We start from the raw sequence: 16,053 nt of genomic DNA, 5'->3' as shown, positions 1-16,053 counted from the left end.
TACTTACAGTTAGAAGGGGTTGCCATATTTTTTTTTCTTCTCCTGCCACCACTGTACCCCTGAAAGGTTCATGGCAAACTGAGGGAGGGAGGAGCAGGTTCTGAAGTTCACCCTTGATGGCACCCACCCACAGAAGATGGAATCACGGATTCTGCCTACATTTTTTTTTTTAAAGCAATTTCTTCAAGAAAAAATCAAGGTGAATGGAAAACCTGGAAATCCTGGTGAATGTGTTATAATCATTGAAAGGAGCAAGAACAGGATTACCATAACTTCTTTCCCTAAAAGGCATTTTAAAAATCTCACAAAAAAATATAAAGAATAATCTGTGTGGTTGGTCATACATAGTTGTTAAGAGCATAATTAGGAATTACAGTACTTCTAGATTAACCAGGATAAAGAAGAGAAGGAAGATGAGGATTAAAAATCACTTGAGTATTCAATATGAGTCCTTAAATAAACTCTGTGAACAAAAAAGGTGGGGGAAAAAAAGAAAAAAGGAAAAAAAGTTTGCCATAGACCCTGGATATCTAGGTGTAATTCAACTTCCCTCACTATCTAATTCTGTCACTTCTCATTTGCGGATCTCTGTTTCCTCAGCTTAGAAGAAAGGCTGGATAATATGTCAGGATCCTTCCAATTCCAAAATGTTATGACTTATAGATTCTGATTTATCCTCTCAGAAATAATGACTACAGTCCAGCACAAGAATTAAAGACCTTCTCAGCCTTGCTCTCCCACTGGTCCTCTTTGTCCCCAAATTCTTTATTCCAGAATGCTCAGCTCAAGCTGCTTCTGGCTTTGGCAGATTTGCTCATATCATTCTTTCCATCACTCTCTATCTCCCATACCCACATACACACACCCAATCTTCCACTTTTTTTTTTTTTCTAAATCCTACCAAATTTTCAAGCCCCAATCCAAGTCCTCCTCCTCCTGGAAGGCTCTCTAGCTCATCTCAGCCATTTCTCCAGGCTTTCTTGCCCTCGCTGACAGCTCACTCAATTTGACACACCATTCTTCATATACTGAAATATCTTTCCATGGGTATGTCTTGCCTCATAAATTAATACAGGAATTTCTTGAAATCACTGACATTGTCTTCCCTGCATAGTGCCTGTTTTTGGTGCAAACTCAATAAATAGTTTAGTTATAAAATTTGCCTAAATTTGGAGACAAAATAGAGAATCCCACTTATATTAGTACAAATTCTGAAAAAATTGGATTAGCTCTGTTGACAGTTGAAATATTTGACAGGATAAAAATGAAGCTTCATATCTAGGGGGAAAAGGAAGGGGGCATAACCAAGTTATGGCATTTCAACATACTACAAATGATTTTAAGGCAAATAGGGAGTAATAACTCTACTTCAGATTTATTGGGAGCAAGTCTTATGTTGAGGACTTTACATGTCTTATTTAATCTTCAAAATTGTGCTATCAGGTAAACACTATTATTTCCACGTATTACAGATGAGGAACTAGAGACATAAAGTAGTTGAGTTTCTTGCTCCATAAAGTCAAATGAACAGTAAGTTTCTCTTGTGGCCTATGTGGTAGACTTCCATTTATTTTCTTCAATTTAACACAAAACAGATTCTTAAGTTCTGTGTAGAACCAATCTAGTTGATATTTTCATGGTTAATGAGAGAGAAGCTAATTCCTGTCCCAGGGACATTGGTCAAAGAATGACTAACAGTCCCCTCTTCTGTGCCCATTTATACATTATCTCTATGAAAAGCATAATAAGTTCTTGACCAAAGTGAGAGAGATGTGTTATATGATAGGGGAATGGTTTGGGATGATCCAGAGTTTTGCTTGACTTCTCTTTATGTGTCTACCCAATGTAGACAAAAGGTAATCTTGTACCTTTTGATTTCATTGTTCCATAGGTAGAAATCTTGAAATAATTCTTATCTACTTTTTATGAAATGTGGAATTAAAGAGCCACTGATTTTTCTCCCACAGGAAATGATATCTTTAGGGGTCCCTCAACTCAGCTCTTACATTTGTCCCATGAAAAAGCTGAGTCTCAGACAGGTGAGATGATTTGAGGCAAATCATCTCAAATCACCTCAAATTTGCCTCAAATCATCTCACAGAGACAGGAAGTGGTGCCAAGGTGTGTTCAAATGTCTAGGACAGAAGTCTTTCTAGTCAAGTTCTTATTTCTTACTAAAAAACCAGGTGTGTCTGCCCAGAAAGGAATGAACTCAGCTGTTTTCTTTTCTTTGGTTTTCAATGGAATTCAGCTTAGGAACTGCACCTTCATAATTATTTTTTGTGCATTTATATTGAAATGACAAGAAAGGAAGGTATTTAAAACATTAAAGGAATATTTTTAGTGTCTGGAAATCCAAAAAGCAAAGTTTAGAGGTCATTTGCCTCTTCTTCTTCGGTCAAACTGCCCCTAATTTGAATCTACAATAAGTTCCTATCTGGTACTTAAAGATCCCCCAGAGAAGGAAAATATTCTGCCTCCCATGATCAGCCACTCCACAGTCCCTACTCTCAGAAATTTCTTCCTTATTGCTAGCCCAAATCTCTATGTCTTTTTTCTAGTTTCTTCAAAATTTAAAAAACTAAGAGCTAACACTGGCTGAGAGGTTACTATGTGCTAAGTACTATTCATAACCTACATATCATATTAGTGAACCTAGTGGCTAGAGATAGGGCTCTGGAATCTGCAAATCTCAATTTTTTCTCTTACCAGCACTGCGGTATTTAGCAAATTCCTTAGACAGACTATCCCTTAGGTTTTTGCATCTGTAAAGCGGCCAAAACAGTGGTTCTTCCCCCTAGGCTATTATAATGATTAAAAGAGTTAACACACATAAGGTGCTCGGAACAATGTCAGCTGCCATGGTTATCTCATGTAACTCTCCTTACAGTTTATGAGATAGTTATTATTACCAACATTCATGTTTTGCAGATAAGGAAATCGGAACATGGAGAAGTTGAGATACCCATGGACATGGAGCTTATAAAGGAAAAACCGGGATTCTAAAATCCCAGAAAATAAGGAGTCAGGTCCACAATCTCCCACTTCTCCCTGTCCCCTCTGGTGAACTAGACAGGGATGGGGAGGGGGGATGCTGTGAACAAGAAACGTGGCCACTGTGAAGAGTCTCCACATCCAGAGTTCCATTTTCTCTGGATTTAATTACCCAGGAAGATTGCTTTTCCTCATAGGGAACAGTTCTAAGTCCCTTCTTGGTATCTGGTGTCTAATTTTGGACCCCACTTCACTCCCTCAGGTCTCCATCATGGTGCATAGAAAGGCTTTGGAGCCACTCAGTCCTGGACCTCACTCAGCTCCACCATTAACTTGCTATGCAATTTGCTCACATTATGTGCTCTCATTCTCTGTGTCTTAGTTTCCCCATCTGCATAATCAAGATGATGATCTTCTGCCTCGACTTTGTGAAGATTAATGTGTCCAGCACATAGGGCCTCAGTAAATGATCCCTTTCTCTTCACTACAGAAGGAGCTCAAAGTGTCCTAAACTCTAAGAGAAAACACTTTCCCAGCCAACACAGTCAACAAACTATTATTCTTTGATCAAGTTGCTCACCATTTGAGCTAAAATCATCCACCAAGATGATCTCCTTTAACAACTGAGAGGGGGTGCGGTTGATGACACTAGTGATAGCACGTTGTATAATTGACAGAGCTTCATTCATGAATATGAGAATGACACCAAGGGATGGGAGTTGTGAAGGGAATGTCTTCTGAAGACACCTACAAGAAAATAATTTTAAATAACTATATTATTTTTTTTAAATTATGTAAACATTACTATCCAATCTACCCCTTCACTATATATGATGATTTAATATATCCATCAGCTCACCAACCCCAAACTCTTTAGGAAGGGAAACTCAGGTGATTGTCAAAGTAGCAAGATTTTATATCTATTTAACCAAAAATTTCCTGTAATGAGGATAAATTATATTAATTCATATTAATTCACGTTTGAATTAATATGAAGATTATTCATATTAATCTTCAGTGGATGGATCCACTCTACCATCTAACATTTCCCAAAAAGGAATCCCTATTCTTCTCCCATCTCTAAATTTTCTTTCTTGCCAGGGGTCTTGTGTCATCGCCACACATTTTCCCCATGTTCTCAAACTGTCAGTCATTTCTGACACAAACCTCTACTTCACTACTACAGAGAAGTTCAGAACTGTTCAAAGAATTATGCTTGGTAATTAAACTAATTTCATAGTTTACCTTATTAAATGCTTAACACATGCCAGATACTAGCTTACTCTTTGCTTTTAACATCTTTATTGAGATATGCTTCATGTATTATAAAAATTCACCTATTTAAAAATAAACAAGTGTTTTTATAACATTCACAGTGTTGAGCAACCATTACCACTGTCAAATTTTAGAACATTTTCATCACACTAAAAAGAAACTCCATACCCATTACCAGTCACTGTCCATTTCTCCCCAACCCATTCCACCCTGACTCCCTTCAGCCAAAGGCAACCACTAATATACTTTCTATCTCTATAGAATTGTCTGTTCTGGTTTTTCATATAAATGGAAGTACAATATGTTGTTTTTTATGACTATCTTCTTTCACTTAGCATAATGTTTTCAAGGTTCATCCACATAGTGGCATGCATCAGACCTTCATCCTTTTTTATTGTCAAATAATATTCCATTGCATGGATACACCACATGTTTATCCATTCATCAGCTGTTGGGCACTTAAAATGTTTTCCATTTTTTGGCTGTTGCTAATTCCATTGTGAACATTCTTGAACAAGTTTTGTGTTGGCATATGTCTTCATTTCGCTTATATGTACACCTAAGAGTACAATTGCTAAGTCAAAGGACAACTCTGTTTAACAATTTGATGAACTGCTGTAGTGTTTTCCAAAGTAAGCTGTACCATTTTACATTACCACCAGTAATGAATGAGGGTCCTAATTTCTCTACAACCTGGACAACACTTGTCATTATTTATCATTTTGCTGATAGTCATCCCAGTGGGTGTGAAGTATTACCTCCCTGTGACTTTGATTTCCATTTCCCCGATAAGTAATGATGTTAAGCACCTTTTATTTTTCATTTTTCTATTAATTTATTTTATTTAAATTAAATGAGTTAATATACAGTTAATATATCATTAGTTTCAGGTGTGCTTTTTGGCCATGTGTGTATCTTTTTTGGAGCAATGTATGTCTTTATTTTTAATTTGATTATTTGTCTTTTTATTATTGAGTTTTAATAGTTACTAATGTATTCTAGATTCAAGTACTTTATCAGATATATGGTTTGCAAATATTTTCTCCTAGCCTGTGAGCTTTTTTTTAACCTTCTTGATGATATTATTTGCAGCAAAAATTTTTCAGTTTTGATAAAGTCTAATTGTTCAGTTACTTATGCTTTTGGTGCCGCATCTAAAAACCATTGACTAACCCATGATCTCTGAGATTTACTCTTGTGTTTTCTCTTAAGAGCATTAGTTTTATATACATCTATGATCATTTGAGTTGATATTTATGAATTGTATGATATAAGAGCCTAGTTTCATCTGTTAGCATATAACTAACCAGTTGTCTCAGTGCCATTTGTTGAAGAGATAATTCTTGCCCTCATTCTGCTGTCTTAGTACCTCTAAAGAGGAAAAACTCTCCTGTGTATCTCTTTCTCTCTACTCACAGCACTACTCATAATGAAAACCTTGATGACCAGATAGTGTGTTGTGGGTTTTTTTTTTCCTCAACATCAAATAATTCTGTGACACCAGTTGGGTGTCCTATAATTTAGCTGAATTCTGATACTACTTACCTGAAGTTAATGTCAGATCACACAGGTTAAGAGTTCACACCCACAAGACATCATCCCCCCCACACACACACACACCACTCTGGATGCCAATCACAAGTTCAGGTTGTTATCAGTTCTTCTGGCCCACTAGCTATAGATCAGAAGTCTCCAAGACCCCCTACTTGGGTTAATTTGCTAGAACAGCTCACAGAACTCAGGAAAACAGTTTACTTACTAGATTACCAGTTTATTAAGAAGAATACTAAAAGATATGAGTGAATTGCCGTGTGGAGAGATATATAGGATAAGGTTCCAAAAGGTCCAGAGCACAGGGTCTTCTGTCCCAAGTGGAGTTTTGGGGTACAGCACACCCCTGGCATGCTTCATGCTTCAAAAGACATAATTGATAAGATCATTGCCTGTTAGTGGTCAAGTCTATCTCCATCCCCACTATCCTGTCTGAAGACATAGAGGAGCTGAACATCCCAACCTTATAATTATAGAGTTCATTACTCTGGTAACCAGCTTACATCCTTAGAGGGTTTCCAAGAGTGACCTTAATAACTCAGGGCTGAAAGGAGCTTGTTAAAGATACCAAAAGACACTTTCATCTCTCTTCTAACTTAGGAAATTACAAGGATTTTAGATACTCCATGTCAGGAACAGGGGTGAAGACCAAATATATATTTCTTAGTATAAGTCACAATATAATGACACCCTTGTCAAGAATCAATTGACCATAAAAGTAACAGCTTATTTCTGGGTATTGATTCTATTCCACAGATTTATATATCTATCCTTAACCAGTTAAAACTTGTCTTGATGATTATAGCTTTGTAGTAAGTTTTGAAATAGAGAAAATCTGAGTCCTGTAACTTTATTCTTCTTTTCTCTATTCTCTATTCTTTTTCAAGGTGTTTTGGCTATTGAGATCATTTATGTTTTCATTTTAATTTTGGAATCAACTTGTCAATTTCTACCCAAAATTCAGTTTTAGGTTAAACTGGAGACTATGGTTATTTTAACACATTAAATGTTCCAACAATGAATATGGGATGTTTGCCATTTATTTAAATCTTTAATTTCTTAACTCATGTCTTATAGTTGTCCATCTACAGGCTTTCACTTCATTGTTAAATTTATTCCCAAGTATTTTTGAGGCTAAATGACATTGTTTTCTTAATTTTATTTTTGAATTGTTAATTACAAATCTGTAGAAACATGATTAAATTTTGTGTATTGATCTTGCATCTTGCAACTCTGCTGTATTCATTTATTGTTTCTAATGGTTTTTAATGGGTTTTTATGATTTCCTATATAAAGATCATGCCACCTGTGAATAGAAAGAGTTTTACTTTTTCCATCTTAAAATGGTTGCCTTTATTTCTTTTTCTTGCCTGACTAAAATACTGAATACAAGTATTGATGTCCAACATACTTATTTAGTTTCATCATATGGGGAAAGCTTTCCATCTTTCACCATTAGAATAATATGGGCCTTTTGTAGTTCCCATCTAGTCCTTGCTTGTTGAGTGTTTTTAATCATGAAAGGGTTCTGTCAGGTACTTTTTTCTGTGTCTCTTGAGATGATAGTGTGGCTTTTGTCTTTTATTCTATTAAGATGATGTATTACATTGATTTTCAGAGTTTGAATCAACTTTATTTTGTTGGCTTAAATCCCAGCTTGATTGTGGTGTGTAATCCTGTTTCTATTCTGTTATATTCAGTTTGCTCATGTTTTGCTAAGGATTTTGACATCTATAGTCAAAATCCTCTATCCCTATAAGGCATGCTGCTCTGCAGTTTTCTTTTCTTGCAAGGTATTTATCTGGCTTTGGTATCAGGGTAAAACTGACCTCATATAATGAGTTGTGGAGTGTCCCCTTCTCTTCTATTGTTAGGAAGAGTTTAAGAAGAGTTGAAGGTAATTCATGTTTAAACTTTGGTAGAATTCACCAGTGAAGCTGTCTGGACCTGAGTAGTAATACAGTTACTAATTCAATCTCCTGTGAGAGCTCTACTCAGATTTTCTATTTCCCCTCCTGCCAGTTTTGGTAGTGTTTGTAAGAATTCATACACTTCTTCTAGATTATCTAGTTTGTTGGGAGAGAGTTGTTACAGTACTCCTTAATAGTCTTTTATTTCTATAAGGCCGATAGTGATGAACTTCTTCCAATCGTGATTTTTGTCTTTTCTGTTTTTTTCTTGGTCAGCTTAGCTAAAGTTTTATTAATTTTGTTACTCTTTTAAAACACAACTCTGTTGGCTTTCTCTATTCTTTTTCTTTTTTTTCCAAAGATTTTATTTATTTATTTGACAGACAGAGATCACAACTATGCAGAGAGCAGGCAGAGAGAGAGGGGGAAGCAGGCTCCCTGCTGAGCAGAGAGCTCCATGCGGGACTCAATATGGGGCTCAATGTGGGGCTTGATCCCAGGACCCTGAGATCATGACCTGAGCCAAAAGCAGAGGCTTAACCCTCTGAGCCACCCATGTGCCCCTGTTTTTCTATTTTTTAGTTCATGTGTTTCCACTCCAGAAACTTTAAAAGATTTTTTTAATGAACTCCTGTAGCCATCTAGTTATTTCATGGGAAAGAAAAATGATACACTTAACATTCTACCATTCTGAAGGAAGACTCAATCCATATATTTTTTTTTTAATGTAAAGTAACTGCCAACGTGTATTTTTTTCTTTCAGTATTTTTTTAATATTTTAAGTACTTTATTTAATTTTTATATTACAGGAAGTCCATACTTGAGAATACAACATAGTGTTAAATTTCTTTTTTTTTCTTTTTTTAAAAATTTTTATTTTTTAATTTCTTTTCAGTGTTCTTTTTTTAATTGTGCTATGTTAGTCATCATACAGTACATCATTAGTTTTTTTAAAGATTTATTTATTTATTATTTGACATACAGAGATCACAAGAAAGCAGAGAAGCAGGCAGAGAGAGAGGAAGGGAAGCTCATGACCTGAGCCGAAGGCAGAGGCTTTAACCCACTGAGCCACCCAGACACCCTGAAAAACTGAACATCTCTCTCCATCCACCTTCCCTGCTGATAGCACCTCCTCTGAGTTGCTACAGTTACTCACAACATATGTTTCCCTGTTTACCACGCCCCTTATATGATAGATCTATATAGACATTTGAGCTGCAGTCCCTGAGAGTACAAGAAATTTTAGGCAAAGGCTGCAGTACACATGAATCCACAAGGACACAAAAGACCACACACTGTTTGAAAAACTGCACTGCTCAGCAAGAGACACAAAAAATAAGACTGAACAGACCAGTAGGACAAAACAATGAAGACTAACAAAAATAGGTAGGTTCTGAAAAGTTCTAAGCAAAGGACAGGTATGGTAAGTATGAAGACCTCATCCAAGACAAGCCCTGAAGATTGAAAGGAAGAATGGTCTCAGTCTGATTTCCTGGTCACTTGACTATGGTGAGCAGGTAGTCCCAAAATACATGAAATAAAAACTGACAGAACTGAAAGAAGTAAGAGACGATTGAACAACAATAATTAGAGACTTCAATATCCCACTTCTGATAATAGATACAACTAGGCAAAAGATAAAAAAGGAAAGATGAGGCAGAAGATTAAACTACAGTATAAACCAACTATATCTAACAGACATCTAGAGAACACTCTACCCAATAACAGCATAATACTTTCAAACTACACATACAACATTCTCCAGAAGAGACCATTTTGCTAGCATACAAAATAAGCCTCAATAATTTTTTAAGATTAAGTTAATACAAAATATGATTCTCTCATTACAATGGAGTGACATTAGAGATAAAAACAACAAAAAAGGAAAATTCACAAATATGTGGAAATTAAACAATACATTCCTAAGTAACCACTGAGTCAAAAAAAATTACAATGGAAACTAGAAAATCTATTGAGATGACTGAAAAAAAAAGCACAATATGCCAACACTTTTGGAATAGAGCTAAAGAGGAGCTAGGAAACAAATTTATAGCTATCAATAAGTATGTTTTTTTAAAAAAGAATGATCTCAATTTCAATAATCTAGCCTTATACCTGAAGAAAATAGAAAGTGCAAATTAAATCCAAAGCAAGGAAAAGGAAGGAAATAATAAAAATGAGAGTAAAAATACATAAAAGGGAGAACAGATATGAAAATTGAGACAATCAATGAAAAGCTGGTTCTTTGAAAACATCAACAAATTTTACAAATGTTCAGCTAGACTGACCAAGAAAATAATAAAGAATATTCAAATTATCAAAATCAGGAATAAAAGTGGGACATCACTATTGATCTCCCTGAAATTAAAGAAGATTATAAAGGAACACTATAAACAAATAATCTTCTCACAAATTAGAAAATTTAGATTAGATGGACAAATTCCTAAAGAGTCATAAATTATCAAAAGAAACTAAACATCTAGCCTCAGCAATCAAACAACAAAAAGAAATTAAAGGCATCCAAATCAGCAAAGAAGAAGTCAAACTATCACTCTTTGCAGATGATATGATACTTTGTTTGGAAAACTCAAAAAACTCCACTCCAAATCTGCTAGAACTTGTACAGCAATTCAGTAAAGTGTCGGGATATAAAATCAATGCACAGAAATCAGTTGCATTTCTATACACCAGCAGTAAGACAAAAGAAATAGAAATTAAGGACTCAATCCCATTTACAATTTCATCTCAAACCATAAGATACCTAGGAATAAACGTAACCAAAGAGACAAAGAATCTATACTCAGAAAACTATAAAGTACTCATGAAAGAAATTGAGGAAGACACAAAAAAATGGGAAAAGGTTCCATGCTCAAAGATTGCAAGAACAAATATTGTGAAAATGTCTATGCAACCTAAAGCAATCTACACATTTAATGCAATGCCTATCCCATCCATTTTCTTTTCAAAGAAATGGGACAAATAATCTTAAAATTTATATGGAACCAGAAAAGACCTCAAATAGCCAGAGGAATGTTGAAAAAGAAAGCCAAAGTTGGTGGCATCACAACTCCAGACTTCAAGCTCTGTTACAAAGCTGTCATCATCAAGACAGTATAGTGCTGGCACAAAAACAGACACATAGGTTGATGGAACGGAATAGAAAGCCCAGAAACAGACCCTCAACTCTATGGTCAACTAATCTTTGACAAAACAGGAAAGAATGGGAAAAAAGACAGTCTCTTCAACAAATGGTGTTGGGGAAATCAGATAGCTACATGCAGAAAAATGAAACTGGACCATTTCCTTACACCACACATGAAAATAGACTCAAAATGGATGAAGGACCTCAATGTGAGAAATGAATCCATCAAAATCCTTAAGGAGAACACCGGCAGCAACCTCTTTGACCTCAGCTGCAGCAACTTCTTCCTAGAAATATCACCAAAGGCGAGGGAAGCAAGGGCAAAAATGAACATTGGGACTTCATCAAGATCAAAAGCTTCTGCACAGCAAAGGAAACAGTTAACAAAACCAAAAGACAACTGACAGAATGAGAGAATATATTCACAAATGACATATCAGATAAAGGGCTGTGTATCCAAAATCTACAAAGAACTTATCAAACTGAACACCCAAAGAACAAATAATCCAATCAAGAAATGGGCAGAGGATATGAACAAACATTTCTTCAAAGAAGACATCCAGATGGCCAACAGACACATGGAAAAGTGCTCCACATCACTCAGCATGAGGGAAATACAAATCAAAATCACAATGAGATACCACCTCATACCAGTCAGAAAGGCTAAAATTAACAAGTCAGGAAATGACAGATGCTGGTGAGGATGTGGAGAAAGGGGAACCCTCCTACACTGTTGGTGGGAATGTAAGCTGGTGCAACCACTCTGGAAAACAGCATGGAGTTTCCTCAAAAAGTTGAAAATAGAGCTACCCTATGACCCAGTGGTCTCACTACTGGGTTTACCCTAAAGAGACAAATATAGTGATCCAAAGGGGCACGTGCATCTGAATGTTTATAGCAGCAATGTCCACAATAGCCAAACCATGGAAAGAACCTATGTGTCCATCAACAGATGAATGGATAAAGAAGAGGTGGTATATATATATATATGGTGCAGCCATCAAAAGAAATGAAATCTTGCCATTTGTGACGATGTGGATGGAATTAAAGGGTATTATGCTTAGCGAAATAAGTCAATCAGAGGAAGACAATTATCATATGATCTCCCTGATATGAGGAAGTTGAGAGGCAATGTGGGGGGTTTGGGGGTTATGAAAGGATTAAATGAAACAAGATAGGATTGGGAAGGAGACAAACCATAAGAGGCTCTTAATCTCACGAAACAAACTGAGGGTTGCCAGTGGGAGGGAGGTAGGGAGAAGGTTGTTGGGTTATGGACTTTGGGGAAGGTATGTGCTATGGTGAGTGCTGTGAATTGCATAAACCTGGCAATTCACGGACCTGTACCCCTGGGGCTAATAATATATTATATGTTGATAAAAAAATTTTTAAAAAATTTAAAAAAATAAAGAAACTGAAGAATAAAATAAATCTATTATGAATAGTGTTGCTATAAACATTGGGGTGCATGAGTCTCTTCAAATCACTATTTTTGTATCCTTGAGATAAATACCTAATAGTGCAACTGCTGGGACATAGGGTACTTCTATTTTTAACTTTTTGAGGAACCTCCATACTATTTTCCAGAATGGCTGTGCCAGTTTGCATTCCCACCAACAGTGTAAGAGGGTTTCCCTTTCTCTGCATCTTTGCCAACATCTGCTGTTCCCTGAGTCGTTAATTTTAGCCATTCTGACTGGTGTGAGGTGATATCTCATAGTGTTTTTGTTTTGCTTTGTTTTGTTTTGTTTTGTTTCCATAGTGGTTTTGATTTGTATTTCCCTGATGCCAAATGATGTTGAATGTTTTTTCATGTGTCTGTTAGCCAAACCATGGAAGAGCCCAAATGTCCATCAACTGATGAGTGAATAAAGAAGATGTGGAATGCATGTGTGTGAGTGTGTGTGAAATGTAATATTACTCAGCCATCAAAAAGAATGAAAATTTGCCATTTGCAATGACATGGATGGAACTAGAGTATATTGTTTTAAGCAAAACAAGTCAGTCAGAGAATGACAAATACCATATGATTTCATTCACATGTTGAATTTGAGAAACAAAACAGATGAACATAAGGGAAGGGAAGAAAAACTAAAATAAGAAGAAAACAGAGAGGAAAGAAAATCATTAGAGACTCTTAGCTCAAGGGAACAAACTGAGGGTTGCTGAAGAGGAGGTAGATGGTGAATGGCATAACTGGGTGAGGGGCACTCAGGATCATGAGCGCTGGGTGTTATATCAACTGATGAATCATTAAGTTCTACCCCTGAAACTAATACTACACTATATGTTAACTAACTTGAATTTAAATAAAATCTTGAAAAAAAATAGAAATAATGAATCATGGGACACCTTATCAAGGCATCTGATGCCTTCATAACAAGAAAAAAAAAGGATCCCAGGATCCTGATAAAGGGAATGTACAAAAAGCCATGGCTAACATAATGGTGAAATATTTAATGAGGAACAAAACACAGTACCCTCTCTCACCACTTCTATGCGACATTTTACTGATGATTTCTAAGCAAGAAAATTAAATAAAAATCATCATATTGGGAAAAAAACATCATATTGGAAAGGAAGAACAACTTTCTCTATGTACAGATGACATAGTCTAATATAAAGAAAATTCTAAAATATCCAGTAAAAAAAAAGAGAGGCTAAAAGAATAAAGAATATGGGAAGGTTGCAGGATATAAGTTCAATATACAAAAAAATTGTTTCCATAAACTTAAAATGAACAATTTGAAAATGAAACTAAGAAAACAATTTCACTTCTAAGAGCATCAAAAAGATAAACATATCTAAGAAAAGAAGTTTAAAACTTATACTCTCAAACCCAAAACACTGTTGAAAGAAATTAAAGAAAACCTAAAAAAATGCAAAGATTTACTATGTTCGTGGATTGAAAGATTTAATTGTTAATATGACAATACTCCTTAAATTGATCTACAGATTCAATCCAGTCCCTATCAAAATTCTGCTAGTTTGTTTGTGAAATTGACCAACTAATCCTAAAATTCATATTGAAATTCAAGCCCCCAGAATAGCTAAAACAGTCTTGGACAAGAAGGAAGTTGGAAAACCCATACTTCTTGGTTTCAAAACTTACTACAGAAGCTACAGTTGTCAAGCCAGTGAGTTACTGGCATAAGAAACAGACCTATAAAACAATGAAATAGGATTGATATCTGGAAATAAATTCTTACATTTATGACCAATTGATTTTGACAAGGGCGCCAAGACAATCCAGTATGAAAAAGTAGTCTCTTCAACAAAGTGTGGTAGGACAGTTGGAATGTCATAAGCAAGAAAATGGAGTTGGACCTCTATGTCACACCGTTCCCAAAAATCAATTTTAAATGGACCAAAAACCTAAATGTAAGACTAACACCACAAAACTTTTAGAAAAAAAGGGGCATAAATCTTCATGACTTTGCATTAAACATTAGTTTCTTAGATATGACATCCAAAGATGAAGCAATCAAAGAAAAATATTAGATAAACTGGGTAAAATCATATTAATAGCCTTCATGTAACAAAGAAAACCATAAAGAAAGTGAAAAGATAATTCACAAGGGAGAAAATATTTTCAAATCATATGTCTGAATGGAACTTGTATCTAGAATATATAAAGAGCACTTGTAGCTCAGTAATAAAAAGAGAAACTGATTTTTAAAAGGAGAATGTCTCTGAATAGATAATTCTCCAAAGAAGATATACAAATAGCCAATATGCACATGACAGAATGTTCAGCATCATTAGACATTAGGAAAATTTAAATGAAGACCACAATGATATACCACTTCACATCACTAGACTGTTAGTGAGGATGTGGAAAAACCAGCACTCTCATATACTGCTAGAGAGAAAGTACAATGATGCAGTCACTTTAGAAAACTGTCTGACAGTTCCTTGAAATGTTAAATATAGAATTATCGTATAACCCAGAAGTTATACTTCTAGGGTATAACCAAGAAAACTGAAGACATATGTCCATACAAAAACTTATATATGTATATTCAGAGCAGTATTTTCCTGTTAGAAACAACTGAAATGTCCGCTAACTGGCAAAAAGATAAACAAAATGTGGTGTACCTGTACAAAGACTATTATTTGATAATAAAAGGAGTGAAATTTTGATACATGCTATAACATGAATGTAACTTGAAAACACTATTCTAGGTACATGTAAACAATGGAATAGTACACAGCCATCAGAAAGGATGAATACCCATCATTTGCATCAACATGGATGGAACTGGAGGGAATTATGTTAAGTGAAACAAGTCAAGTAGAGAAAAACAATTATATGCTTTCAAACATATGTGGAATATAAGGAATAATGTGGAGGATCACAGGGGAAGGGAGGGAAAACTGAATGGGAAGAAATTGGAGAGGGAGACCAGCCATGAGAGATCCTGGATTCTGGAAAACAAACTGAGGGTTTCAGAGTAGAAGGCAGTAAGGGGTGGGGCAGCCTTGTGATGAGTATTAAGGAGGGCACATGTTGTGATGAGCACTGGGTATTATATGCAACTAGTGAGTGGCTGAACACTACATCAAAAACTAATGATGTACTATATGTTGGCTAACTGAACATAATAAAAATAACAATACTAATTAAAAAAAGAAAACATTATTTGAAGTGAAAAAAGGCAGTCACAAAAGACCCATATATAATATTATTCCATTTATATGAAATATTAGAATAGGTAAATCCATAGGGACAGAAGGTAGCTTAATGTTTGCCTAGGGATGAGGAATTATGGGTAAACAGGGAGGGGTTATTAATGGGTATGGAATTTTTTTCAATGTGATGAGAATGTTTAAAAATTGAATATGGCAATGATTCACCACACTGTGAATATACTAAAAACCATTAAATTCTACATTCTAAATTGATGAATTATATATGAATTATATCTCAACAAATTTATGTTTAAAATTTATGAAGGATGGTGGGAGAAGCAAAGAGGGAAGAAGAAACTGATGGAGAAAGAGATGGAAGGCTCTTTATTTTTTTAATTTTATTTATTTATTTGACAGAGAGAGACAGCAAGAGAGGGAACACAAGCTGGGGGAGTGGGATAGGGAGAAACAGGCTCCCCACCAAGCAGGGAGCCCAATGTGGGGCTCAATCCCAGGACCCTGGGATCATGACTTGAGCCAAAAGAA

At 35.5% G+C, this 16,053-nt stretch overlaps 1 protein-coding gene across 1 annotated transcript in view; it reads right to left on the bottom strand.

Annotated features, from left to right (window-relative positions):
* GALNT8 (polypeptide N-acetylgalactosaminyltransferase 8) overlaps nt 1-16,053 on the bottom strand; it is a 42,699-nt gene that overhangs the window by 18,701 nt on the left and 7,945 nt on the right. The window contains 1 exon segment of the mRNA XM_059187460.1: nt 3,575-3,741. Within this exon segment, the coding sequence (XP_059043443.1) occupies nt 3,575-3,741 (167 nt within the window).

Source organism: Mustela lutreola, chromosome 8 (genome assembly GCF_030435805.1).
Source record: "Mustela lutreola isolate mMusLut2 chromosome 8, mMusLut2.pri, whole genome shotgun sequence".
Classification (NCBI taxonomy): domain Eukaryota; kingdom Metazoa; phylum Chordata; class Mammalia; order Carnivora; family Mustelidae; genus Mustela; species Mustela lutreola.
Note: the sequence above shows the minus strand (reverse complement) of the source record. Positions and strands in the feature narration are given on the sequence as shown.